The 26,344-nt window shown below is 46.0% G+C and overlaps 2 protein-coding genes across 2 annotated transcripts in view; one reads left to right on the top strand and one right to left on the bottom strand.

Moving 5' to 3' along the window:
- T265_15081 (hypothetical protein) overlaps positions 1-26,344 on the top strand; it is a gene marked incomplete at both ends in the record, with an annotated part of 51,007 nt that overhangs the window by 11,020 nt on the left and 13,643 nt on the right. Inside the window, 5 exons of the mRNA XM_009176503.1 lie at positions 6,024-7,702; positions 8,770-9,618; positions 16,250-16,353; positions 16,396-16,636; positions 25,051-25,219. Of these exons, the coding sequence (XP_009174767.1) occupies positions 6,024-7,702; positions 8,770-9,618; positions 16,250-16,353; positions 16,396-16,636; positions 25,051-25,219 (3,042 nt within the window). The remainder of the gene's footprint in view (positions 1-6,023; positions 7,703-8,769; positions 9,619-16,249; positions 16,354-16,395; positions 16,637-25,050; positions 25,220-26,344) is intronic.
- Positions 21,499-21,780, bottom strand: T265_10202 (hypothetical protein; the record flags this gene model as incomplete). The annotated part of the gene is made up of 1 exon (XM_009176505.1): positions 21,499-21,780. The coding sequence occupies one exon, from the start codon at positions 21,778-21,780 to the stop codon at positions 21,499-21,501; it is 282 nt and encodes a 93-aa protein (XP_009174769.1).

Below are 26,344 nucleotides of genomic sequence, written 5' to 3'. Positions count from 1 at the left end.
CTTCGGCAAACGATGGTTCGGCATGCGTAAAACATGTCCCAACCAACGCAGCTTCTGGTGCTGGACACATTCTTCAATGGAAGTACCGGTTACACAACCGAAGACACGCTTTCTAACTGCCTCGTTACGGATTCGCTGACACCAACCCACACGAGCTATGGTTCTGAGACAACGATGGTGCCAACCGATGGTGGAACAGAAAAGATGAACAACGAAACAAACTGTGGCAATAGGTTAATGTTAGTGTGAACTGTTGTCACTGTCATTCTTTGAAGATGAAGGTGTGGTATTTCTTATAAGACAGTACACGAACTGATTCACAACCTTCTTTATTTGGTTTCTTGGCTCGCATTGATCTCCGAGTAGGCTCCCGGTTGCTTTAAAGTATTCGAAAAGGGATGGTATTAGCTGGTGTCTAGAATGTGTGTATCGCTGGGTGTGGCCGGTGGAACAGCAGGAATACCAAACTCACTAAACGATGTATGGATGTTTGAAGAGGTGAAAGAAAAGTCCAAATGGTATTGTCTTCTTGATACACGTCCCAGGCGGTATTGAACTGAGCTTAAAATAGCTCAGTGGTCAAAGTGAACTTAATGAATGGAAGGTCCGTGTTTGAAACCCAACCCCGGCGTCTTGACCCTCCTGTCTAGTCTTGGGCAACTATCTCAGCCCTCATGCTTCCATCAAGTGGCACGGCGGCTAAGCACCAAAAGTGTTGCGGCTGAACGACGGTGTTGTTTCAGCAATTCTACCCTTTCCACAAATTGGTCATATTGCCAATCGTTTGAGAAGTATTTTCTTTCAATGGTCGGCCAACTTGACAGAGCCGTACTAATTTTTGATTTTCAATTGTAGCGTATTATTAGTTGGTGCACCATTGCTTTGGGTGGTCTGACTGATTAACTTCAAACAGGATTATTAAGCGGGTCAAAAGAATTGTGGCGCAGTAACAATGTGGTAACTTTGGTCACATCCTCAACAGGGGATGGAAGGCTGTTCAATGCTGACCGACCACGGAGTAATCTATTCCCTCAGGCTTCGGGTTTACTGACAGCCGCTAACGCTGATTATCATCGTAATCCCGAGCAGTAGATGGGGATTCATTGCCTGCCACTGTGCGAAAAAGGAAAACTAGAAATCCGGCGAATGCTTGGTAGATGTATCCAGATACTCATTCGGCCTCCAGATAGCTTACCGGTTGAGGTTTGAATGTACGCTCCAGTTGGTCCGTGGCTCGTACCCAATTCCGGCCTTCCGATGGCTCTTTTTTAGGCTTTGGTGGTATCTCAAATATCGTGCCCCCTTCGGATTGCATGACCGTTTTGCGCCGAAGGGGTGCCGCAGCTGAACTACTATATTTCATTTGCGACGCTCGTTCAACCAATCTGGGTAGACTGGCAACAGAAACGACAGTGACGTCACTTAGCAAACATATCTTGCAACGGTTCGTACCATGCACACGGATTGGAGGCCTGTGCGAAACCCGGTAGTTGGGTTGCATCGACTTTTCGTAATTATCTTCATGCCATTCTACAAGGTCACCAGTTGACCACTTCTCTGCTTGCGCGACTCTGGACTAGGCCCAAAAAACATTTTCGACAATCGGTACCCCGGCAGGCATGCACAATAAATGACCAAATCACCGCAGTTTACGGTCCTGATCACATTTTCCAATTTAAGCTTGCTGCGTAATCGGACACTTCACTTTCAATTATCTCGCTCTGGCGCTCATTGGGACCAGCCTACACGCGCTACACTTCGAGAATAGTGGTTTTTAAGACCCTAAAATGTTTCGTTCCGAAAGCTCCCAAACGTCACACCTGAAGCCATTCAACAAAGCATTTCACACTGTAGCCGGATACACACCTCCCTTGAGATTCAGCGATATCCCGCTTTGTTGCCCGGATGCTTCAGTTTCGCAGACGTGATTCGAGCCTTAGTGACTCGTTCATTAGCCTCATCCGTCACACTATAGTCGGAGCCAATATAACTCCCAAAATATGCAAATGTACCACAACGTCGAGTGCTTCTCCGTACACTGCAAGCGAGGTGTTCGATGCGTAAATGTCCAGAAGCATGACCCTATATTATATGTGTGCAAACCACATGACCTAATCAGTTCATCCGTGAACATTTATACATTCTTTTACTCTTTGAAGACGGGAACACAATAATGTTTATATTATTAGACGACAAGGCTTTCGCCAGTTATAATTTGAACAGTGGGGTTTAGAAGACCTCGCATCATCTTGTCGACCGTTATCTCAAATGTCCACCACACCGATTCGGTTGACTTCGGGATGCCTACTCATCCAATTTCTGTTCAACTTTTTGACGTCATAATAATGTGATCAGTTCACAGTTGCAGATTCTTAAACGTTTACTCCCCCGAGGTTGGCGCTCACTTATATCGATAACTTTTATTCTCTAGGATTTTCCCTTCTCACTTCTGAATAGATATGATTTTTCCGAAATAAAGATAACTCTTTGTGAATACACTTCACACTCTCCGGTAATAATTTATGCAGCGAGCCTACATCGGGAATGTTCTGACCTTTACTGGCGCTCATGCAGCCAATCTCCTCAATGAAGGTCTACTTTCCACCCTGTGTTTACACATCAATTATAGCAGCTACCGCCTCCAATGCGCAGCTATCTAGCCCCACCTCCCCCAATCATCAGTGAATGAAACCGTGGCGGCTGTAAACAGTGTACGGCAAGTACGCGTTTGTTACGGTTGATGATGATGACGCAGTTAGCATAACGCCACGTTGTAGGAATAATCAGTGCATGTTCTACGTGCGATATCTCCTGATTTCGTCGAATATAAATTTTCATATGGTTTCTTACGATAGAAAATCACAAAGTGAATTTTGGATGGTGAGAACGTTGAGCTGAAACCTGGGATCAATACGCATAAACTTCGTTAGCTGATTCGTTACCTTCACTGTGGCAGGTTAATTATTGTTACACTGTGGCTAATACCGGAGCTCCACTTGGCGATTGGTGTGTTTTACGCGGCTTTCGATTCAGTAGAACGTAGTGCGTTGTGGAACCTAATGCTGAACGATGGACCGCCATCCGGTTTGGTAGAATTATGAGATCGTACTATTCCGCAACTACAGTTTGATTCTACGCACCGAAAACGACAGGGATTCCTTTTGTGTCCAGAAGCATGACCCTATATTATATGTGTGCAAACCACATGACCTAATCAGTTCATCCGTGAACATTTATACATTCTTTTACTCTTTGAAGACGGGAACACAATAATGTTTATATTATTAGACGACAAGGCTTTCGCCAGTTATAATTTGAACAGCGGGGTTTAGAAGACCTCGCATCATCTTGTCGACCGTTATCTCAAATGTCCACCACACCGATTCGGTTGACTTCGGGATGTCTACTCATCCAATTTCTGTTCAACTTTTTGACGTCATAATAATGTGATCAGTTCACAGTTGCAGATTCTTAAACGTTTACTCCCCCGAGGTTGGCGCTCACTTATATCGATAACTTTTATTCTCTAGGATTTTCCCTTCTCACTTCTGAATAGATATGATTTTTCCGAAATAAAGATAACTCTTTGTGAATACACTTCACACTCTCCGGTAATAATTTATGCAGCGAGCCTACATCGGGAATGTTCTGACCTTTACTGGCGCTCATGCAGCCAATCTCCTCAATGAAGGTCTACTTTCCACCCTGTGTTTACACATCAATTATAGCAGCTACCGCCTCCAATGCGCAGCTATCTAGCCCCACCTCCCCGAATCATCAGTGAATGAAACCGTGGCGGCTGTAAGCAGTGTACGGCAAGTACGCGTTTGTTACGGTTGATGATGATGACGCAGTTAGCATAACGCCACGTTGTAGGAATAATCAGTGCATGTTCTACGTGCGATATCTCCTGATTTCGTCGAATATAAATTTTCATATGGTTTCTTACGATAGAAAATCACAAAGTGAATTTTGGATGGTGAGAACGTTGAGCTGAAACCTGGGATCAATACGCATAAACTTCGTTAGCTGATTCGTTACCTTCACTGTGGCAGGTTAATTATTGTTACACTGTGGCTAATACCGGTGCTCCACTTGGCGGTTGGTGTGTTTTACGCGGCTTTCGATTCAGTAGAACGTAGTGCGTTGTGGAACCTAATGCTGAACGATGGACCGCCATCCGGTTTGGTAGAATTATGAGATCGTACTATTCCGCAACTACAGTTTGATTCTACGCACCGAAAACGACAGGGATTCCTTTTGTCATCCTCCACTTTAAGCAACGCCATCGACCAAATAATCGAGCAAACCTGTAGGAATTACTGTGGAATCAAGTTAAATTTACGAGTGTCTCATGCAAACTGCGCCTAGGCTATGGCCTTGACGTATGGTCGGCGAGACCAATCATCTTGCTGCCATGCTTAAAAAGATAATCATTTAGTTGTAATAGCCCTTCGGTGCCTATCTGCTACACCACCAAAATCGAGCACGGGAGCTGGGCTACTATCAGCTTCCCAAGACAAGAGAAGCCGACATGCAGAGGTTGGGCTCAAACCACAGACCTCTTCCGTTCAGTAAACTTGCGCTCTAACTACAGAGCCATCTCGCTCCCTTGCTTCGATGGTCGGTCTGGAATTGGTCGCTACCAGCCTGCGAAAATGGCAGATGAACATCACTAGTAACGTGGGGGTATTATCCAAACGGTCTTCACCCTCATACCCGCAGGATCCCTCATTATTCCTAACTGTTTGGTCAGAATCAAGGTGGAAATTTGGGTTAGTGGCACCATGAAACCTTTCCTCTAACTAAAGATTGCTTTGTAGAGGGGAACGAAAACTGTTCTTCGAACCGAGGTCATAGTTCACGGAGCTGCTATTCTTTCCGTCCGACTTCGCGGATGCACTAGTTTTGAGGGTCACCTCAAAGCCCGAAGGCACCATCTACTTTCTAACCACCCTGTTTTGGAACATTGCAATCCCTCGCGCACCTTCAACACGGTCCGAACACGTTCTTCGCAAACCGAAAATCGAACCGCTATTCCCTGTATGAGTTGGTCTACCGGTGTTATCATCACTTAAATCACAGTTTGCTGCTACCACATCGGGTTTCGGTCGTTCTGGGATTCAAACGGCTTACTTTGCTTTTTTTCACTGAAAACATATTAGAGCCGCAATTTTCGCCAACCTTGCCACAGATCCTCATGCTTAAGACCTGTAATCCGAGACGTGCATCAAGCCTGCTCAACTGTATCACTGACTGACCAACCCTCTCTACTGGTATCACCTATGTTAACACTATGGAAAATGGAATGACCGATCTCCCATCTTCATACGTTCAAGATCGCTCCATTTGGGAGGTTAACCATCTTGATTATGGTCTGCATATTTTCGAATATTCAGCCAATCTGTGTTGAAGCTACCAGCAAGGACATGATCGGGATCCATTTGCAGTTATGTCTCCTGTCTACGCTTGGGCAACCTCGCAGTATGCCAGTCCTCGTGCTTCGTTCGGGTTGCATGGCAGCTAGACACGAGAAAAAATGTTACGGTTGAACGATGTCTTGCACTGTGCATATCACCAATGCTCCTTAGGTTACCACAACGGCGCTCAAACTCCTCTTTATCATTCTCCTAGCCGTTGGTCGTCACTTGTGTCACTTTCCCGTAAGCATCCAAAGTATGTGAGATTGCTCATCACACCATTTTACCTGAAAGTTCGCTTAGCTGGATCATTATCATCAGAGCCAGCAACATTAGTCTCGCTACTGCCGTATTCAAAGAGAAAGTAGGAAAGACTGAATGGGGAAGGGGCCCGCTGCCAACCTACCGCAATAATTCTACGGTGTTTGCAGTTTCATACGCTTAATCAGGCAATTGGAAAAATGATTAGATGGTTGTTAGTATAGCACATGAAACGTTAGGTCGTATTTTTCTGTTATTTTTTTTACCTCTGATGGTTTTGCGACTGGTATCCCCATTACCCCAAACTTGGTCTTCTGAACTTGGTATTCGTTTTCATTCCAGCTTTCACTCTGGAGCATGCAATGCTACGAGAGAATCCCGCATGTAAATGTAATCGACCACACAAGCTCACTCATCTACTTGCAGAAGCATCACCGACGGAAATTTCTGTTTTCTGTACAACAACCGCCACGGCGTCCGTGACCTCTGGCACTACTACAGACGACACGGGTATCGAGTCTGCGGCTAGTCTCGGAGCTTCACCGACATTGCCATGCAGTTCCAAATTGATCCAGCATGCTGATATTAAGCGGCCGCCTTGGAATTCGGAGCAGCCCCCACCCATCCCTCCAAAGGCCAATAGGCGTGTTTTGAATAGGCGCATTTCTCCGGACCGTTCGTCGATTTGCTCACGGTTTTGTGAGGGACCTCGTTTTCTTTCCTCTCCACGTCAGTTTTCCCCCACTGCGGCCGCTACCAACAGCCCACCCGCAACCCAACTCCACCCCAATCGGCGGGATGATTGTCCAACCATCGTAAATGTCCAACCCAAAAGTGTCTCTGCACAAAATTATTCTGTCCCGCCGAATACTGCCAGTCGGTCGCTGCGCCTCAATAGACGATGTCTTCACTCTACTAGTGAGGGTTCGCAGCCGTCCGGGATTGCCCCTTTCAGAAGTTCCGATGAGTGTGTACACAATACCAACCATCCGAACTCTAGGCGCGTCGATTCTTCTGGCTACTCCGTTGCAGTAGGTGACCTAAGGCACTTTACACCGAGTTCCCATCCAACGTCTTACGCGCATTTGCCAGTCACAGATGGTCTCGCAGAATCTGGGACCATGCGCCCTCCGTGTGTGTGTCAGTTAAACCGGCATGTCCACACAAAAGCCCTCCCACCGATACCCACGCATGACCGACATCGAACTATCCGATCTCTGACTACCTCTTCTTCAGATCCACGACGCGACCAGTGGGTCGATCCTTGTAGTGGGTACGGCCCCACCACAAACCGGTATGGCGACGGAACCCAAAACCTTGCTTCCAAATTGGGCTGCGGTGGTCTTCTGTGGATTTCCTCCAGTTTCGTCCGTCTCTTTCGTTATTCCACCAGCCGAGGAAAACTGCTGGAGATCAAACGCAAACGACTATTTTCGAGATCCTCCGCGCAACGTAACACTACAACTGAGGCTACTACATCTTCCCCTGGTGACCGATGGCAAAGTGTACCACTTGCACGCGAGGGAGAGCGGGAAGTTGTCAGCGCCAACACACTTTCGGAACATTTGAACAAGCTGATTTCGACCAACACGGTGGCTTGTGGGGCTGCAATATGGGACAGACAATCTCGAACCCCCTGTCCGATCGAACTTCTGGATAACGTGAACACATCGTCTCATTCATCTCCCATATCAACCAATGCTACAGCTGTGCATTCCCCTCCTTCCAATAAACACCTGCTCCCCTCGCCTACACCTATTTCCATAGATCCTGACATCTTCAGTGCACTGGCCCAATGTCCTTGTTGTTCGTCAAAATACGATCAGTCCAAACTGACCTCGGTACATTCGGTGTCGCAAAGTGGTCGAACCCATCCTTTACCCCCTTCTCGAACGACGGATACTCCCTCACGACATAGCCTCAGCCTTATTCGACCTCACTGTTGCGCGTGTCCATCGGATCCGCCCAAACCCTGTTCTTGTGTTCAGTCACTGCAGTTCATTCCTAATAACGCGTCCCAAGTAAGTCACTTGTCACTCGCTGGCGCTGCATTTCGCAGCATAATTTGTTGAATCATTTTCTATCAGAAACAGTACTCCCTTTCACACAAACTTGCCGTCGTAAGAATTGTGACCAGCGTGATACAGACCAAATCGTACAGGGGCTAGTACTCTAGCTAGCTAGTTGTGTGGGTCACCAGATACTCGTATCCACACACTATGGGGTTCAATAGTTCCGTTGTACCCAACTGAATTGAGGAGTACGGATCACCATTTGGGTTTCCTCATGGCTTTAGAACTACCCGCAGTCATCCACCATCCCGGTTTTAACCGGATACAGGGCGTTCAGGCGGATGTACATGCGGATCAGTAGTGGATCCCATTTTCGCGAGAGTCCATCGCCGTAGTTCGATGTGATAGTTCAATCCACGAAAGCATATCAGCCCATCATTACTGCTCTAACAGTTGACCACACTTTTCTTAGCCTGTATTGGCAGAGCATTTTCGTGACTCTAGCTGGCAAATCTTCGTAAACTCGCCTCCACGGAGTGGCAATCATCGTCCAAATTTTACCGGCATACTCAAATAAGGGCAGTTTCATCTAGTACTTGATAAAGTGAGCAAGAATACAATCCGACAACACCAATTTCACCGGATTCGGAACCGAGAAACGGTTTATAATTTACCATTCCACCTTTTTCACGTTAGCTTGTCCTACTGCAACCTAACCAGATTGAGCAACTGAGGTTCTCATATTCATCTCACTTTCTAAACAGTCCACTCGAGTCAGGCTAGAGATGTAGGCGCCGGTTAACTACTGGGTTCCTTCTTATTTGGGCTTGGGTATCCCGGGCGAATCTCCACTCTAATATCTGTTTCGAAATGCTGTATGGCAAATGACGTACCGCAGCCTAGTGAAACTTCATATTTCGAAGTTTTCTTCTCTGTGAGGATGAATGTTCACCGAGGCGCCCGTAAAGCTTGTCAGTATTCTGTCTATCGACATCCTGTTAGCTGGTTAGCGGTCCCCTTCTCACCCAACTCGTCGTTTCTGGTCCTCAGTTTGTGAATTTCGGATCGATTCATAGGTATCCTTGAAGTATGAAATTCCACACTGGGAACATAACCATGTTTCTTCGATTTCCCAGGCTCACCCGTCAGATAGTCACCCAACATCGGCGTCACAATTCCATAGTAGACGCTGCGTCACGCCGTCGAATCAGCGTCTTTCTGGAATCGATCCCTCGTTATCGGACCGGCCGCATCGCAAAGAAAACCGACTCCGTCGTCCTTTAACTGACCATCGCCACTCCAAGACCACGCATAGGAGAACTTCGGAACGTCTGTCCTCCTCTTCCTTGACTAGTTCCGATGCTGATCAACCAGACGAACTTCCTGGGGTCGGGGTGCCATCCAGCAGCTCCAAGGTCCCTGCCACCTCTGATCACCTCCACTGCATCGGATCTTCCCTTCCAACTGGTTTGGCTAACTCAGAGCTTACATCAGGTACTGAAACCGTCCAACCATGCCCTTCGTGTATATTTGCCGACCCTAGTTTACCACGACGTTCTCCAGGCCGTTCTTCCCTCCGAACGTCAGGACCAGTTGATGGGACCGTGATGATTCCAACTGCTTTCGATTTCGAACCCTCCCAACAGCAGAAAACCGTGTGTTTCGTGGACCCACAACACCAAGTACATCATCACGTGCACCATATCCACCATGTGCATCACGTCCACCATCATCACCATCACCTCCAGCAACAGCAACTTGATCGACCCAGCGAATCAGCCACTCTACAGCATGCTGGCAGCCCTCAGACACAATACTGTGATCGCTGCATCCTTGACGGTACACCGGTCTCGTGTTGCTCACTCGAAGCGGGAGTGTGGCGCACTTCAACCGCTTCATCCTGCCTGACCACACGTCTAACAACGGTATGTCCTCTCGACTAACCAGTAAATCATGTGATGATGCGATTGCTAGGTGTTCATCATTGTTCACACCACCTAAGATTATCAATCGCAATCTCAACTCAGGGCTAACCAGTATCGCACAAGTGTTAGTGTGTTCAGATACAACGGTCATTGGCCTACAAACATCGCAGTATGTGCCACGAATGGTCCGTTCTGAATCTAATCCTGCTGAAATTAGTGAAATGTTGAAAAAAAACAGTACTTCTCATGGTTCCGGGGGAAAGCAATTTATGGATGAACTAATCACAGTTCATAACTTATGCGCGTGCTAGGCCACTTGGTTTGCATGCGGGAAGGTCCCCCCTTCGCAAATTACGTTTGGATTGGCCTTTTTATGGATTAAATCCACTTAAAGGGTCTGAAAATCAGATCTTGTCATGGCGAACGAACTTAGTCGCGTTTGTCATCCTCGCGGACGAGCATACCACTGAACAGAAAGCGCCGCTGATACGTCATCAGCGCTTCTGCATCAGGGGTATCACATTTAGCGCGTAGCTTCCTGCAGCCTCATTTAAAGTACTTTCGTCATCCCTGTCTGCGCTAAGATGCTGACCCCGACCCATCCTGCTTACTGTAGTGTCATAGGTTTACGGAAATCGTCCATGGGGCGTTCATGGTCATTCGACACGTTCTGTTTTGTTTTTGCGGGGGCTGAGGACACCGTCAACAAGATAGATCGACCGATCAGTGAACTGACCACCGACCACGGTTAGTCCTTAGGTTGTATTGAAAACTTGCCATTTTACGTGGTGTTTCGGGTCAACATTCCCATCTTGGGTCCGACAAACATATACGTTTCTGTTGACTATTTTTCTATCCACCCTTAATGTTTGCGCCCGATTAGATTCAGATGCCCTCTCTAAAAAAAATCTCAAGATTGCCCATCCTGATAAAAATACGGTATTTTGCGAGCCGATCTTGGCTTATTGTCCACTAAGGCCTCTACTTCTTCCCGCACAACCGAAGAAAGTCAACTTGAGCATGGGATGTGTGTAAGACGTAGCCCGGTGGTTACGTCTGCTTCTGCACGTTTACGCGAAGGCTGTCTGTCTACTGACGAATCACAACATACATCAGCAGATGGATTTCAGTCTGCACTCTAAGACCCTCATATTCGATATTGAGCCCACATTCCACTTAGTGAAATCCACAGCCGACACCTACATAACATAATTGGCACTATGTTACTGTACAACCGCCATTTACGAATGGACATATTGCCGTACGCAGAATCAGTTTCACCTGGAAGTCTTCCAGAGAGACAACTTGCTCCGTTGTTCTGATTACTTCACATTTCTCTGCCCCACCGACTCCGACTTTCTCCTTTTGGTTGCGAATATGATGTTGACCCTTGATATACTGTCAACATCAACCATTTAGTTCCGTTTTTCGATGGCTCATGTACTGCCGGTTTTGTTTCTTTGACAAGACTTAGAGTTCAAACGATCGTCGCCCTTTCACCTAGCCAAATACTCTGCTGTTCTTGACACAGGATGATGCAGGTACGCCTGTGGTGCCTGTTTGGCAACATACTGTATGGTGAAATTGTCTGTCCGATCGATCGTATGCCATACGTCTACATATCTAGACAAAAACCACTTCGAATGGTCCAACTAATCGGTTTTTAATTTTATATGCTGGTGGTGATGTGCACGTTTCCTTCTCGCCAGAATACCAGAACAACGTAGGTAGGTAGGTCACACAGTCGCAGTTCCAAAAAATATAACGTTATAACTGTGGAATATTCGACGTATTACGGGAAGCCCAATTAAGTGACGCGCGAACTCACAACCAAAAATTGCCAAGTCTTGAGATTTGTCAATAGAATGCGGCACTACATGTACAAAATACCTATTTGAAGGGGATACAAACCTCAAATTATGGGGTTGTTGCACATATTGGCACAAGTCGGAAAAAAAGCCCGGAGAAAACAATGAATCGATCTGAATTGACGACAAACGTGCGCGCACAGCACGTGGTAACGTAAGTGGTCAAAAAAATGCGCGTAAAAAGTTCGTAAAAATTGGTTCGGCGTGTCAACGGTCAAAAGTTCTAGAGAGATTGTTGGTGAAGATCGTATACATGAGCTAGACGCGGGAGACTGTGTTCAAGTAAGGGCATAGTCTGTTCGAGAGGTACAATAACGAAACACCAATTTGAAAATACCATAAGTTCATTACTATATCATATATATGGATACCTACATGCCGTGTATGCGTTGCGAATAGACCTAAGCTTCAGACTATTCTTTAGAGGTAGGATTGTAAGCTTCGACTACTGTGATGTTAAATTTCAAACCCTTTTGAGCTAGTGAAAATATACCGTTCAACATATAGTGCTTATTTGCCCATTTACTTCATTATCAATGGACGCTTTTCCGGAATATTTAAAATTGTCTTATCATTGTAGTAACCAATGAAAAGAGTTCGTGTCAACTCATAGTTTGTCTATCAGATGGTAAAAATACCAAACGGTCAAAAGTTCTAGAGAGATTGTTGGTGAAGATCGTATACATGAGCTAGACGCGGGAGACTGTGTTCAAGTAAGGGCATAGTCTGTTCGAGAGGTACAATAACGAAACACCAATTTGAAAATACCATAAGTTCATTACTATATCATATATATGGATACCTACATGCCGTGTATGCGTTGCGAATAGACCTAAGCTTCAGACTATTCTTTAGAGGTAGGATTGTAAGCTTCGACTACTGTGATGTTAAATTTCAAACCCTTTTGAGCTAGTGAAAATATACCGTTCAACATATAGTGCTTATTTGCCCATTTACTTCATTATCAATGGACGCTTTTCCGGAATATTTAAAATTGTCTTATCATTGTAGTAACCAATGAAAAGAGTTCGTGTCAACTCATAGTTTGTCTATCAGATGGTAAAAATACCAGCCTGTGTTTGTTAGGGGGTGGGGGGGGGTTGGAACGGTTTTCGATCTAAACGCACCACGCGACGGGTACAAGATTTACTCGGTTAGAGAGTACACAACGCGAATTGGATTCACCGTACTAGTCTTTTCTCTATCCTGGGTCGAAATTTCCCCGAAAACTTAGAAAAAGTATGATTTCCTTTGGAGGTTTCCGATACGGAACTTTGAGAAAAGGATAGGCTCGACAATCCCAAACTGGACGGTCTTTGCGGCAAGTTGAGTACAGAAGAGCCAAGCACGTGGATCAAAAAGTACATGAACGGAGCAAGCAAATAAACGAGAGAATTGTCATGAGGTAAAGTTAGATTCTATAGTTCCTCCACAGAAACTGCTAACCAGCTTAGTCCATCAACATTCTGCCTACGGATTTAACTATCCATTCTGGAGTAAATCACACTGTTTCATTCCATAACGGTCAACTTCATACTATAGCAGTGGTTGAAGTCCTTCTTTGATTGTTCTCTTGCATATGGAGTGTTCTTCACTCACATCATCGAGTTTCTCCATTTTTTTTCAGCATCAGGCCAGCAGTCAGTTATGCTCACTCAGAGAATCCCCGTCTTGCCTGACGTCAAGTCAATTTCCGCTGGATTCGACGGACTCTTCTCGAGCGATTTGCTCTCCCGTTGCTGTTTGTTCAGGTAACTGAACCTACTGTATTTTTATCTTATTGTTTCATCATTACTTTCCAAGATCGCAGCGCCATATTGTTTGATCGCACTCTGCTATGGTGATTGTGTTTTAGCTTTGGATGGCTCTGTTGATATTTCGGAGCGCCGTAGTCCGCGTTTGACGGTTGGATGCTAGGTCGACACAGATGCTTAGGGCTAATCTACCCTTAAACACATTTGTCCAAATGTTGAATTGTACGCCGGGCCACAACAAACTCGTTCGCATGGGAACCGCGAATCATTCTGGCTGATTTCTCTAGAACAGTATCGGTGAACTCCGGCTGTCGTGGGAACGCCTATAGACGTCTGTAGGTCGTCCGTGGGAACGCCTATAGACGTCTTGTAGGTCGTCTTTCCGCTCTACTCTACAGTTGGAAGCCCCCATCTTATGTGAACTTACTTTTGCGCCTACAAGTTGGTGAATCCGCGTTTGAAGACCAATTTCAAGCGTTCTTTTCGATCCTACACTTCGATTCACATGATTCTGAAGGCCTCTCTTAATCCACGAGAAATCGTCTTCCATTTTTTAATCTGGCAGTCACTCCAGCGTATTCCTTCAAACGAAATGGACGCACCGTTTTGACATTATTGAAAACAGAACCTCGGGTTCTACACCCTCCGTCCAGCACGTGTACCGTTAGAGTTATGCGGACTATTACTCTGTCGGGTTGGGCTGTCCCTCATGGACAATCGAGATGTTCTCTCTGACCCCAGATACAGGATATTCGTGGTAACACGTTGGCTGTGTCATCTGAGCTCAGTTCGTGGATTTCTGCACGCTGAACAACAGTATCTTCTAGTCCAACTGACTAGGCGGTGCTCGCTTTCACAAGTATGCATCACAAGTCGCTTGTCAAATTATTCGCTCCCCCGTCCTTGCCCGTTACTTACTTAGTTTCATTTGGAACGCCCACAGTTAGGTTATACACGGCATATATCCACTCTTTTCAACAGTCATGAATGTTGAGCACCTTGATACCTATTCCCGAACTTTCATCGGCAGGTCGAAGTTCAATTTTTGACCTTTGCTGATTTAGTTGATGTCACGCCCTTGCCTCAAGATATAGGTTTTCGTCTATTGCAGCAACTTGAACTTGCTGAACTCATTCGGTTTCACGTGACTTGGGGGCCGATTTCGCTTGTTTTTTTTTAATACCAGCTATTCAGAGACTTATGTGCAGGCAATGCGAAGGTTCAGTGTCTTTTGGTGAACAGTAGGTGAACAACAGCGGAACGGTTACCACAAGTTCATAGGGTCACCCTACTTCCACTGAACCCAAAGGAACGCAATTCTTGATCAGTCGGTGATTGCACTAGAAGAGGAACTCACTTTGCCCAGCTCTGTTGAAATACGCACAAAATGCGGCGTTTTGACGTTCCAAAGCCATGCAACTGGCGTATGTTATCGTCCCATCTAGAGAGGTTTCACCGACACTTTCTGGCTACTTTCGTCTCAAAAGCCATACTGATGATAGACGTTCGATAAAAACTATTCCCACCGTGGAGTTCACCAACATCTGCGAATTTTATATCCATGTATCTACTAGTAATAAATTATTTCATTGTCAATGATGACTGTAGGTAATAAGTGACTCGCTCGATCGGAGGTAGTAGTAGAGGTATTCCTTCACTTCAGGTATTCCGCTATTTCTAAGACTGTGCTGGTTGCCTGAGCTTGCTTGGTGGGCGTGCTGATGCCAGACTTTGATACTTTTTAGGTTTGAAACTACCTTAGTTGAAATTAAGCTTGCATAACGAGCAGACTAGCAGGACTGAATGGGGTGGCGAGACAGCATATTTATTGACTGAAAGGTCCGTGGTGTGAACCCGACTTCTGCCTTGTCTGGGCTTGGGCAACCTGGCAGTATCCCAGTCTCGTGCTTCCTTCGGGTGACATGGCAGCTAGGAACCGAAAGGGTGTTAAAGCTGTCTAGGATGTGATCGGATACATAAACAACTATTGCTGCTACCGTTTGCCACGAGGAATATTTCCCACAAGCATTACTCATAAACTGATAGGCTTGTTTACACGAAGTTACTAGACCCGCAGCTTTTATCTCAACCCGAATGAGAATCGATGGTTAACGCCAGTACACAAGTGCACAGTTTTATGACTCCCAAATTCAGATGGCTTTGGTTCTGAAGCCGGACTGAAGAGACCGCGAACATAGCAGCATCCAGACGCTTCGTGACCATATAATGAGACAATTTAAAGCAATTATCAAGCAATGTGATCAGAATGCATCGGTTGTGCTGTTCTCGATAGGTTGATAACTTTGGCATCTCGGGTCGATTTTAAAATTCTAATTGTTTTTGCTTTAATTTTTATCTACAAGCTGTCCGACAATCATCCAATTCCACCTATTAGTAGTGAATTATTGGTTTAAACTATGACTAGTTGATGGATTTGTGATAGTATCCCTGTCACATTGAAGTGTTTCATTCGGTTTGCTTGCGTGATGAAGTAATCGGTAACTTTGCCCACTTTTTAACCGTCAAAGATGCTCCTCCTAACTCTCGTGCTCAACCATAGAGTAGATACTAGACCATCAGCTTACTGAGTTCCAGAAAGCTCAGTGGTTGATGCCTGTTGTTCGAACTCCACCTCTGCGTCTCGACTGCTCCTGTCTAGACTTGGGCAACCCGGCAGTACCTCGTGCTTCGTTTGGTTGCATTGCAGCTAGGTTTCGAAAGGGTATTACAGCTGCGCGATTATTATTGTTATTGTTAGATACTACCGTAGCTCAGCCTATGATAATAATAATCGTTCGGTGCCTAGCTGCAATGCCACCCGAAGGAGGCACGACGGCTGGGATACTATTGGGTTGCCCGAGCCTAGACAGGAGGAGTCAAGATACACAATTCGGGTTCGAACCATAGACCTCCCGGTCAGTAAGTTCGAGCTTTAACCACTGAGACATCTCGGCCATATTCAGCCTTTCGACTTTCGATTCAACTGTTTACCAAGCTCAACAATTCTAGACAGCCTGGCTAGCTCCCACACGTAAACTGCAATCTCTGGCTTTCATCTATTCGGACTATTACGTTTCTACATTTGCAGATGTTGCCGCCTCAACTGCTGGTAGGTCAGTAGACCAGGTTGGACGCACAGCAAGCCTCACTGACAGCACCCGGTCGCGCAGCACCCCAAGCACGATTCGAACCAACGGGACGTGTGCTACACAGGCCTACCCACCAGTCAGTCATTCAACGGCCGCCTCTGCCTTGCCTTCACCGACCTCGTCTGTGCGCCGTTCTCCTCGAACAGCTTCCTCTCCGCCATCTACACCCGTTACAGCTTCCTCCGCCGCAGTGGATGTTCAGGCGGGTCGATTGTCGTTTCAAAGAAGCATGTTAGAACTCCGAAAGGTACGTCTGCTTTGAGATCAAATCTGTTGCCTCTGAAGCACGCAGCGCGCTGTCTTGTCACGAACCAATAGTTTTTTTGACGTCATACGTAATCCTTGAAGATTCTAACTATTCAGGTAAAAAGCCAGCTGAAAGAACATACCTACGTCTCCTACTGCGTGCCTCCCAACCTGTTTGCAAAGGTCCTCACTACAACAAACTGACGAAAATTGCTTGTGGTACAACGTACAACATACATTAGTGGAGTGCCAAATACCTCGCAAAATAATGGATACAGAAATCAAGAGTGTGCCGATGGACGAAACGGCCCCCAAGTGCAGGTGTGGTCAGGTCAGATTTTGAGCATATCTCAACCGTATCAGCCGCACTTCGGCTCTTGTCTGACAACGAAACGAAGTGACTGAAAGGCACTCAAAGGCTGTTCTCCTGCAGCAACTGCCGCCCTGACACGACCATCTAGCTGTGTACGATGCTCGTGAATGTTAGGTTAATGATTTCTTCTTAGTGCAACCGACATTGCTTGATTCCTTCAAGGTTTCCTCTTCCCCTTTCCCCTATCCTCTGTTTCACTTTTTACAAGTAACATTCTATGTGTCTACCCTTTAACCAATCTTATGGGGTGATTTATGCAAGACACTTTGGGAGCATGGAGAAAGCTCCCGTTACGGCGAAGTTTCTTTTCGCTCTCAGAAAGTTCCTTCTAACGAGCACGTTTTAGTAGCTGCATAGACACTTTTCTTGGCCTTCAATTCGTCCACCTGAAAAAGCACATCAGTGTGCTCTGTTCAAAACGCTCCTCATTTTCGTTATTCTTCGATAGCCGCATATCTACGCACTTTGCAGGAGGATCGGAAACTGAGTTTTTTCGTCATCCACTTTCACTCAGTCTCAGTTTGTTGGCTTGGTGTGTATTCTTCTACCTTGGCTGTTGCCTTCTCTCATGTGGACGTGGAGCTCTCTGATTCACAAATCAAATTGTGGATTCTTCTACCTTGGCTGTTGCCTTCTCTCTCTCTGATTCACAAATCAAATTGTGATGCTCCGCTTTCTTCTCTGAACCGAACAAGCGCGCCTAACACAAACACAAATCGTTTGAGTTGTTTTATGTGCTGCCCACATACTCTGTTGTTGGCATTCAGTGTTTTTTTGTCACCGCTGTTGATCCGAGGCTAGCTAATTTGCCTCCACCACCGGTCCAAAACATCTTATCCTCAAGTTTTCCTTTGGTCAATCCTGTGAAACAGGAGGAAAGTTGGCATCCAAAACTTCCTGCAACTATCTGCGTTCAAATGTTGAGTCTTGTGTGTACATCTAGGACCGATCCTCTGCGCATGAATGGAGCGATATTTACCTATTTTCGAAGCTCTACTGCGTCTCTCATGAGCCCTTTGACGCACTTTCTATTTCCACTCGGGGTAATGCGCTACCTATTGATGGGTGATCCCAAGTTAGCTGCAATAGTCCTTCCCTGACGAAAGTGATTCGTATCACATCTTGAGTGTATAGTGTATTTGTTGTCAAGCTGTGCCGAGTCATAATCAGCCAGTAATGGTGTGCTGAATTCGCACAGTCGTGAAGCTGAATTTGGACTGGCAAAACCTGAAAGCAAACGGCAAAGACTTGATAAAAGCGACTATGATTGGCGAAAGCGAGGGTATCGAAACCCGAATTGAACCGAAATACGTTTGAAAGCGAAGGTATCCGCTCTATCCGTCGTCTTCTCCAACCTCTCCCTACCTCGTTATTAGGAGGTCGGTAGTCGCTGAAGTTCATATTGTATTTTGGTGTGGTGTCGAAACACGGGCCAAGGATCAGATGCTTCTCCGTGTCGTTGAGCTTCAATGTTGTAGAACCGTAGCTGGTGCTATCAATAAATTCCCAACGAAGGGATTAGACGTTGTATGTTTGGTTTCAAAAAGATCTAAATGAGTACGGAAGGGCATACACTTCGGGGTACTTGTGGTTAGCGGGCAACTCATCTCTTTTCTCTTTTTGGCACTTTAGAGTAAGTTGTCCTTATTAGTCCGGCAAGAAGGAACTAGCGTCAACGCAGATGTTGCCGTCTGTCGCCACCGTCCTCCTCGAATATGTTTCTCCATACCCCTGAAATGTTGCCGCCACTTCCACATCTTTGACCATCCTGTTTTTAGACTTCTCGAATTCCAATGCGTTGCCTAGTTTGAGTTTCTTTCGCTACTGCCCTACGTTCAGCTGCAACATCCTTTCGCTGCCATGCCACCCGAAGGAAGCACGAGGGCTGGGAGACTGTCAGGTTCCCCAACCTAGATAGAGGGAGATGTTGGGTTCGAATCACGGATCTTATGATCAGTGAATTCGCTCTCTAACCACTGAGCCATCTCGCTCACTTGCGCAACAATCACCATTTATCACTCACACCCACAGCTACTACCTCGAACGATTGCGTTCTCACTCTGTAATACACTATGCTGAATCAGTTACTACTCAAGGTGAAAGCTCAGCCGATGTCTATCTCATGGGTATTCCTTCAATATAGTCGAAAGAAACTTGAACAATGCAGTACAATTTGGGAGTTAAGCTGGAGATTTCTAGAGACTTCGCCATCTTTCGTCCCAATTTACGTGATACGTTATCGAGAAATGTATTAATCAGTTGGAACGTGCTAATGCGTATGCGTGAGTACGTGACGTTACTAGGCGCTGACCATAAGTAGGCTGGCTACCTTTGTACAGAAATGTACCGTCCGCCTCCGTAGGTCCCATGAGAGGAGTGTTCCCAAAGCGCAGTCTTAGTGAGCGCAGTTCAATATTTCTCGATTGACTGACGAGTACTGCTGTGGCCCACTTGCCCCACCCTGACATTCCTATTTTCTTTCAAACACTGTATATTTTCGCTGCCGACATTGTTCTTATTTTGAGAATATCTGAGTCTCCTACGAAAGTACGCACAAATTGTGGCTGGCTGAATCTTCGTACCATTTTGAAGAACCCCAGTGCACTGCATCCGGCTTATGGGATTTTTATGGTGCGGGTTCCAGACACGCTTCTTGAGATTACTGGCACCTCGTTGCGGTTTAGAAGAATGGGTTTTGGGGAATTGCCGTGGTCTTTTACGCAGTATATTGCAGAGTTAGACGAGATTAAGGTGATCATATCTGTAGCTGTCGGTACTGAATACCCTGGTCGATCACCGTATCGCTCTTTCCAATATCGACTGTCCATTTTGAACACCCGCTTGGTCATACTGCTCCAGGGTTCATGTGGGTGATCGATAATTGCTTGAGTACGTCAGTGTTGCGTACTCTTCGGTCAGTGATTCCACATATTGATCGGCTATTCTTTCTGCTTCGGAAGAGTGTTGAAATACCTAAACGAGTAGACAAGCGTGTGATCATGTGCGTTCCAACCTCATCAGTACTAGTTGGAGACTCTTAAGCCCTATACAACAGTTTTTTTCGAGTCGTAGTTGACACAATCTGACCTTCCGAGATCCGTTAACCCAGCTGTCATCAACGAATTCTGTATTCGGAACATAAACGTATTCCCAGAATCCGAGAGATAAAAGCCGTTAGAGTGCGAATTTACTGGACCGGAAGGTCCATTGTTCAAACCCGACTTCTGCTTTCGACTTACCCTGTCTAAGCTTGGGCAACCTGACAGTATCCCAGTCCTTGTGCTTCCCCCGGGTGGCATGGCAGTTAGGCACCAAAAGGGTGTTACAGCTGAACGAGTATCTCACCAAACCCTGAGCGTCCATGTCAGTGGATTCGAAACTACTGGGTCAATAGATGTCCACCAGATCCTCTGGACCACCAAGGTCGTTTTTGGCGGTTCGTTGCTGATAGCCTGGCCCATTTCGTTCAAGGTCTCCTTAAGACGACGTTCTGCGAGTGTTCTGTTGCCCGCCATATCCAGTGTTTTTAAGATGTTTGGTGAATAATTATGTCTTCGTGTGATCAATGCAGTCCAGTTGATTTGATTGTGTCGTTCTGCTTCGTGATTTTTTTCATTTTCCCTGAGCATGGGTCAACCAGTTCAAAAACGGCACTCGTATTCCTTACATATTTTCTCACCTTCGTAAGACGTTAAATCCTTCACACTTAGTGCTCACACACTTGCTTACTTACCTATATCCCTCGTTTCTATCACTTAGAACGTCTTGCGTACCATTCCTAAGTGTTCATGATATGATGTGAGTTCTGTCTGCCAAGGATCATACTATTCACAACGAGACGTACATACTACTACGATCTTTCCAGTCCACATTCCATCCTACGATACGAGATTTCATCGTCGTCAATCCCTTGAAAGGCAACACACGATTACGAATTCATCACGCATTCTTGGAATTTTACTCATAACTATCGATTGACTCACCTCTCATCATCGTTCTCATAGAGCGTGCGTACCTGTGTGTGTGTGTACATGCACGTTTATGTAGGTTTATCGCTATCTTACTTGATGCTCTCGCATTAACTTGTTCACCATTCTGTGGCCGCTTCTATCTCCACTTTTACGTCATCCCCCTCAGCATTGGTCTTTTGTGGTTGAATCCAGGTCTAAAGATCGATCAGCGTCTTGGCGAGGTTGTGTGCATGTGTGTGTACCATGTCACTCTCTCTCTCTCTCTCTCTATGACTTAGCTTCATTGTAAACAAAATAAGCTCTGATGTGTAGAAAGTGAAAAACTCCCGGTATTTACATTTGTGTGCGTTTGTAGAAAGTGAAAAACTCCCGGTATTTACATTGTGTGTGCGTTTGTGTGTGTATGTGGGTGTGTTGGAGGACTCTGTGCTGTGGTAACTCTGAAGGAGGGGTGTACATAGCACTGAACAGCGCAAACATCCAACAAGACCTGGATCATGATGACCTTCGTTGATCTACCTATCTATCTGTATCTATCGGCTTTAATGGATCCTCATATTCCTGTTTGTCGTCTTCGTCCCTATCCCAAATGGAAAGATTTTTGTCGACTGTTATTTGCATCTTGATATTGATGAACTTTCGAACTTTTCCCGAGCTGTGGTCGGGGACATGTGGCCCACAGATCAAACGAGCTAACGATGAATCTTGCGCGATATTCTCAAGGCTGGTATTTGCAACGCGGTGTTGGGTGGCCAAGATGCCTAATCGATTGCACTTGCACCGATTAGCCCTAGGGTTCATGATCAGATCTCACATAGGCGCCTTGAACTTATGCCCTTGTTTCTCCTGCGTAGTTTGTAAATTTGACTATTCAGAGAAACTCGCATGATTGTAGCACGTTGGCAGAAAGGAAAGTGTCTTTTGGCGATACCCCAACGCGAACTTCGTTGGTCCACATTGAACTATTAGCCGTGCTCACCGAAAAGTAAATGCATACGCGTGCTTCTCAGATACCACCAGACAATGGACACGTATCCATCGAATGGTTGTGCCACTCAGCAAAGCGCATTCGATTACTACTTCTGTCAATTCTGACCATACCATTCAATCGCCCTCCGCAGCCTAATACATTTGCACGATGTTCATATCTGTTTCAGCAGATGGACATCCCGTCTGTGTAAGTAGCTCTGGTTTGGTATGAACAACAGGAAGATACTGATACGACTTTCTGTGGGCAGCAAAAGTATCGTTGGAATTTTAATAGCGTACCGCCCAACAATCAACGCCATTCAGAATCCCTTTTTCTATCGAATTGGATTGTTTGTTGATGTCGTGGAACTTCAAGAAATCACACTCTGGTGGGCTTTTTGAAAAGTTTTTCTTCACTAGTTGCCTGAATAGTACAACCATACATGTTAGTCCTTCACAACTTGTCAATAGCTGGATTTTTTAGGGCTGCCCGGCAGCAGGACACAAGGCATGACTTATGGAGGTTCACATGCTTTGAGTTCCCTGTACGACGCCTCAGTGTTGTGTGCATGAATATGCATCATGCAATATGACCAGTTACGGCTAGATGCGAGCTCGAGATAGCTCAGCGATAAAGATGCGAACTTACTAACCGGAGAGTCTTTGGTTCGAACCCAACCTCTGCTTCGGTCTAGGCTTGGGTAACCTGGAAGTATCTCAACCCTCGTGGTAGCTGTGCACCAAAAGTACAGCCGAACGATTATTATTTATTGATACTACTAGGTGCAAGATTGTACGTGTTAATGAGTTTCGATCATCTTTGTCAATCTACCGACCAACCATATTTGGTTGAGCGTTGAATATGCTGATGTATGAACAGCAACCACAACAACAGCACAACCACCAACCCACCGCTACGCACTACTACGCTCCACGATAGCGCACTGATGATGTCACCTCGATTGGTGATGAAACGTTTGCAATCAAATTGCCCAGCTCAGCGAACAAGCCAACGACCACCATCTACGATACCACAGAAAACAAGCTTTGTTCGCTACCTTCTTCGTTCTCATGACTACAATGGGTATATTCAGCCGCCTAATACCTGAGCTACCAACATTTTCCTCTGTATGAACTATGTATGAACTATCGCCAGAGGGTCAAAGTTCAGCGCACACCACAATTTTGACCTTTGTCGCACGCGCAATTTGGAATACAGGATCATCTGTCGCACAAACTCGAAATTGTTGGGCTCGTTTTTGCTTTCTTGAGTGTCGGCTGTCTCCGGGGGTTAAAGTGTAGAAGCTGCAGCTCTATTGCCAAGATTCTTTATCATTCTACCCTATTTAGTGAACAACTGGGGTCTTATATACAGCGACACTCAGGCTCTATTCTATACAGTCACGACGAAACCATAGATCCACCCTTATTGTTCACCGTAGTTGCACTTCGCTGAGATGGACTGGGACCACTTTGGGTCTGTTGGATAGTCGAAAAACAGACAATACCTCCTCAGTGCTTTCGTTGAGTCTCTTGTTAACAGTGCACAATGTGGATCGAAACTCGGGAACTGCGCCTAACTGATGAGCCCCAACAATGGGAAAACCGAACATTTTTCAAGAAAACAAACAGCTCAATTTACAGGAATATGCGTTTACGGAACTGATGTAAACACGGAAACATGACGAAATGAATGGAACAGCTTATAATGTCTTCCGGTCCAGGAAGCTTTCGTTGACAGTTTTTTTGCCAGCTCTGACTCGAAAATCGTGAATTCTTTCGCCGTTCCGTTGATAGGTGTCTAGATGACATGTTGACCGAAACATCCCCGTTCTCTTTTCAGAACAGCCACCAACTCGGATTGGGTGTTTGTGCCTGTGTGCACTGTACGTGTTGAGTTGAGATCATGAGTTCAATTCGACCTGTCCGGTTTCCTTACAAGACCGCTTGCTTACTTGAGCTAGTCTGCTCAGTGTATAAATCAGAGTCTTCAATGCTCTAAGGTACTGCGAATTCTTTTGGTCCGTGGATGCGGAAGACACCGAACTAGTCCGTTTTCAGATCATATCCTTTTAGATCACTTGTCGTGTCGCCTGTTGTCACAAGTTGTGGTTGGTGGGTGACTTCAAAAAATCACTCTCGGGTTGCCATCTGGCGGTTTTCTTTTCACCAGTCAGCCAAATCATTCAAATTAACAATGCGACCAGGCATCCTGTGTACGCCAGTGGTTTCACGGCTTGCTGGCATCCTTCCGGCAAGTCGTAATACAAGCCTCACTGCTCGGTGTCCGGGCTCTATCTGATCAGGACAGACAAACCACACAGAAACCAGCTTTCCTGTTGTGGAACTTTTTAACTTCCGGTAACTGGTTCAAGTGGTAGGATAGGTTCCAGTAGCTGCGCTCTAAAAGTTGCTTCCTAGTGGAGATAGCATGAAAGGGCTTGTACGGCCCGACTACTCTGTTCAACCATCTGTGCCCAGCCAACCCGGAGTCAGGGGTCTGGTTCGAACCGCGGATCTTCCGCTAATTTACTTTCCGGTCCTCTGCCTCTCGATTTCTCCTGTCTAAGCTTGGGCAACCTGACAGTATCCCAGCCCTTTTGCCTCCTTCATGTGGCATGGTAGTTAGGCTCCGAAAGGATGTTACAGCTGAACACTATCTCGACTCTATGGAATTGCGTTCGCTGTTTTTTTGTGTTGCACACACCTTGGATGTGTTATGTTTTCTTTCTTTCTAGGAAGTATTAACTAACTCACTTGCTTGAGTCCTCTCTGGGTTCTATAATTCTTAAGGTGCTCACGAGTTGTTTTCTAGACAGCAAAAATGTATCCGCAAGCTTGCTAGATCCGGAGCGCACCGTCTTGGCAACTGACACAGGAATGTGAACAGTCCATGATAGTCCAACCATATCTGCAAGTTGAATCTCGATTCAGTTGTCTCTGTGGAACTGAATAGGAGTGGACATTCGCACTGCCACAGTTTTATTCCTTCCAGTCTTGTATCATCTTGCATTTGTCGCTACCGCCTGCCCACAGTTTTATTCCTTCCAGTCTTGTATCCGCATTTGTCGCTATCGCCTGTTTCACTCCCTTGAACTGCAGGTTGGATGGTACTGGGGTCCACTCAGTTTCCGCGAAGCTCAAGTTCTCTTGGCCAAGCGACCGGACGGGACGTTTCTCGTTCGTGACAGTGGCCATGACACATATATACTAAGCCTCAGTTTTCGAGTTCGTGGCGAAACCTACCACACGCGGATCGGACACAATCAAGGTAACTTTCTCATATACTGAGGTTCATGCCGCTTGTATTTAACTAACGTTTGGTAGTTTAGCCCACTGGTTTTTACAAGTGTGTTGGCTGTTTTCTCTCGCATTATGCCGGCTTCTGAATCACACTATTCCTTCACTTCCGCTGTCGATCCAAAAACGTGTTTAGAGCTTCCAGTGTCAATCTTCAGCCTTTAAGTTCAATTGTAGGCTCTCAGTATCGCACAAGGAAATCGAATTGTCGAAAGCTACGAGGTGTCCCTGATGGACTAAACTAAATTGAGTGCTAACTACCAGTCCAAACTTTTGAGCCCCATATAGGCATCCGGGGGCCCAATGATACTAGGAAAGTTTTCCACCAGAATTACCGCCAGAGGTGTATGGTTGCTTCGGTGGACAATGAAATTGGGTGACCTGCAAAATTATCAACTTAGGATAGTTTTTGGGTTGAGCATATACGCAACAGAATGCAACATTTTGGCGTGAAAAGGTTTACTCCATTCGCAAAAGTTTTGCAGCTAGGAGGAGGAGCATTGTGCGGCCAAGGAGCCCCGTAATTGAGACGCAGCAGTAAACAAACCAGGACTGCCTGCCGCTACCCCGACTCCTCCTACTCGAAGTGTAACGGCCTGACGTCAGTAAACTGCTTAGGTCGTGGCCTCCAACGCATAGCTGTTCTCCCACCAGCCCTCCCATCCCCGCTAAACGAAACTTCGACGGCAAGCGTGACGTCTGCTCGCCTCTTACCGTGCTGGTTGATCGGAACACAATACTGACTTGTATGACCCATCGGTGCCATCGCGGTTCCCACCGGACCGTGAACAGTACTCAAACCAATCCCCATGCTAAACAGGATTTGGTAATGATTCGCTTACCATCTACAGCGACCAGCCACCGCGCACTCAGTTTAGCCTGTCGTTACCAGGTCACTTGCCACGATGATTCACGATCACGGGTGAATTCAGTCCCACTCACTTGTGTCAGCGAGATCAGTCGAATTTCTCGTCGCTGTCCCCTCCATCGGCAGTTGACCCTCCCAGCCCCAATACGTCATTCCCTTTAGCTTTAGTTCAATTGTTTTTTTTCCGGTTATTTGCTTGCCACTGAGCTTCTACTTGAGTTTTCCCAT

Source organism: Opisthorchis viverrini (assembly GCF_000715545.1).
Source record: "Opisthorchis viverrini unplaced genomic scaffold opera_v5_345, whole genome shotgun sequence".
Classification (NCBI taxonomy): domain Eukaryota; kingdom Metazoa; phylum Platyhelminthes; class Trematoda; order Opisthorchiida; family Opisthorchiidae; genus Opisthorchis; species Opisthorchis viverrini.
Note: the sequence above shows the minus strand (reverse complement) of the source record. Positions and strands in the feature narration are given on the sequence as shown.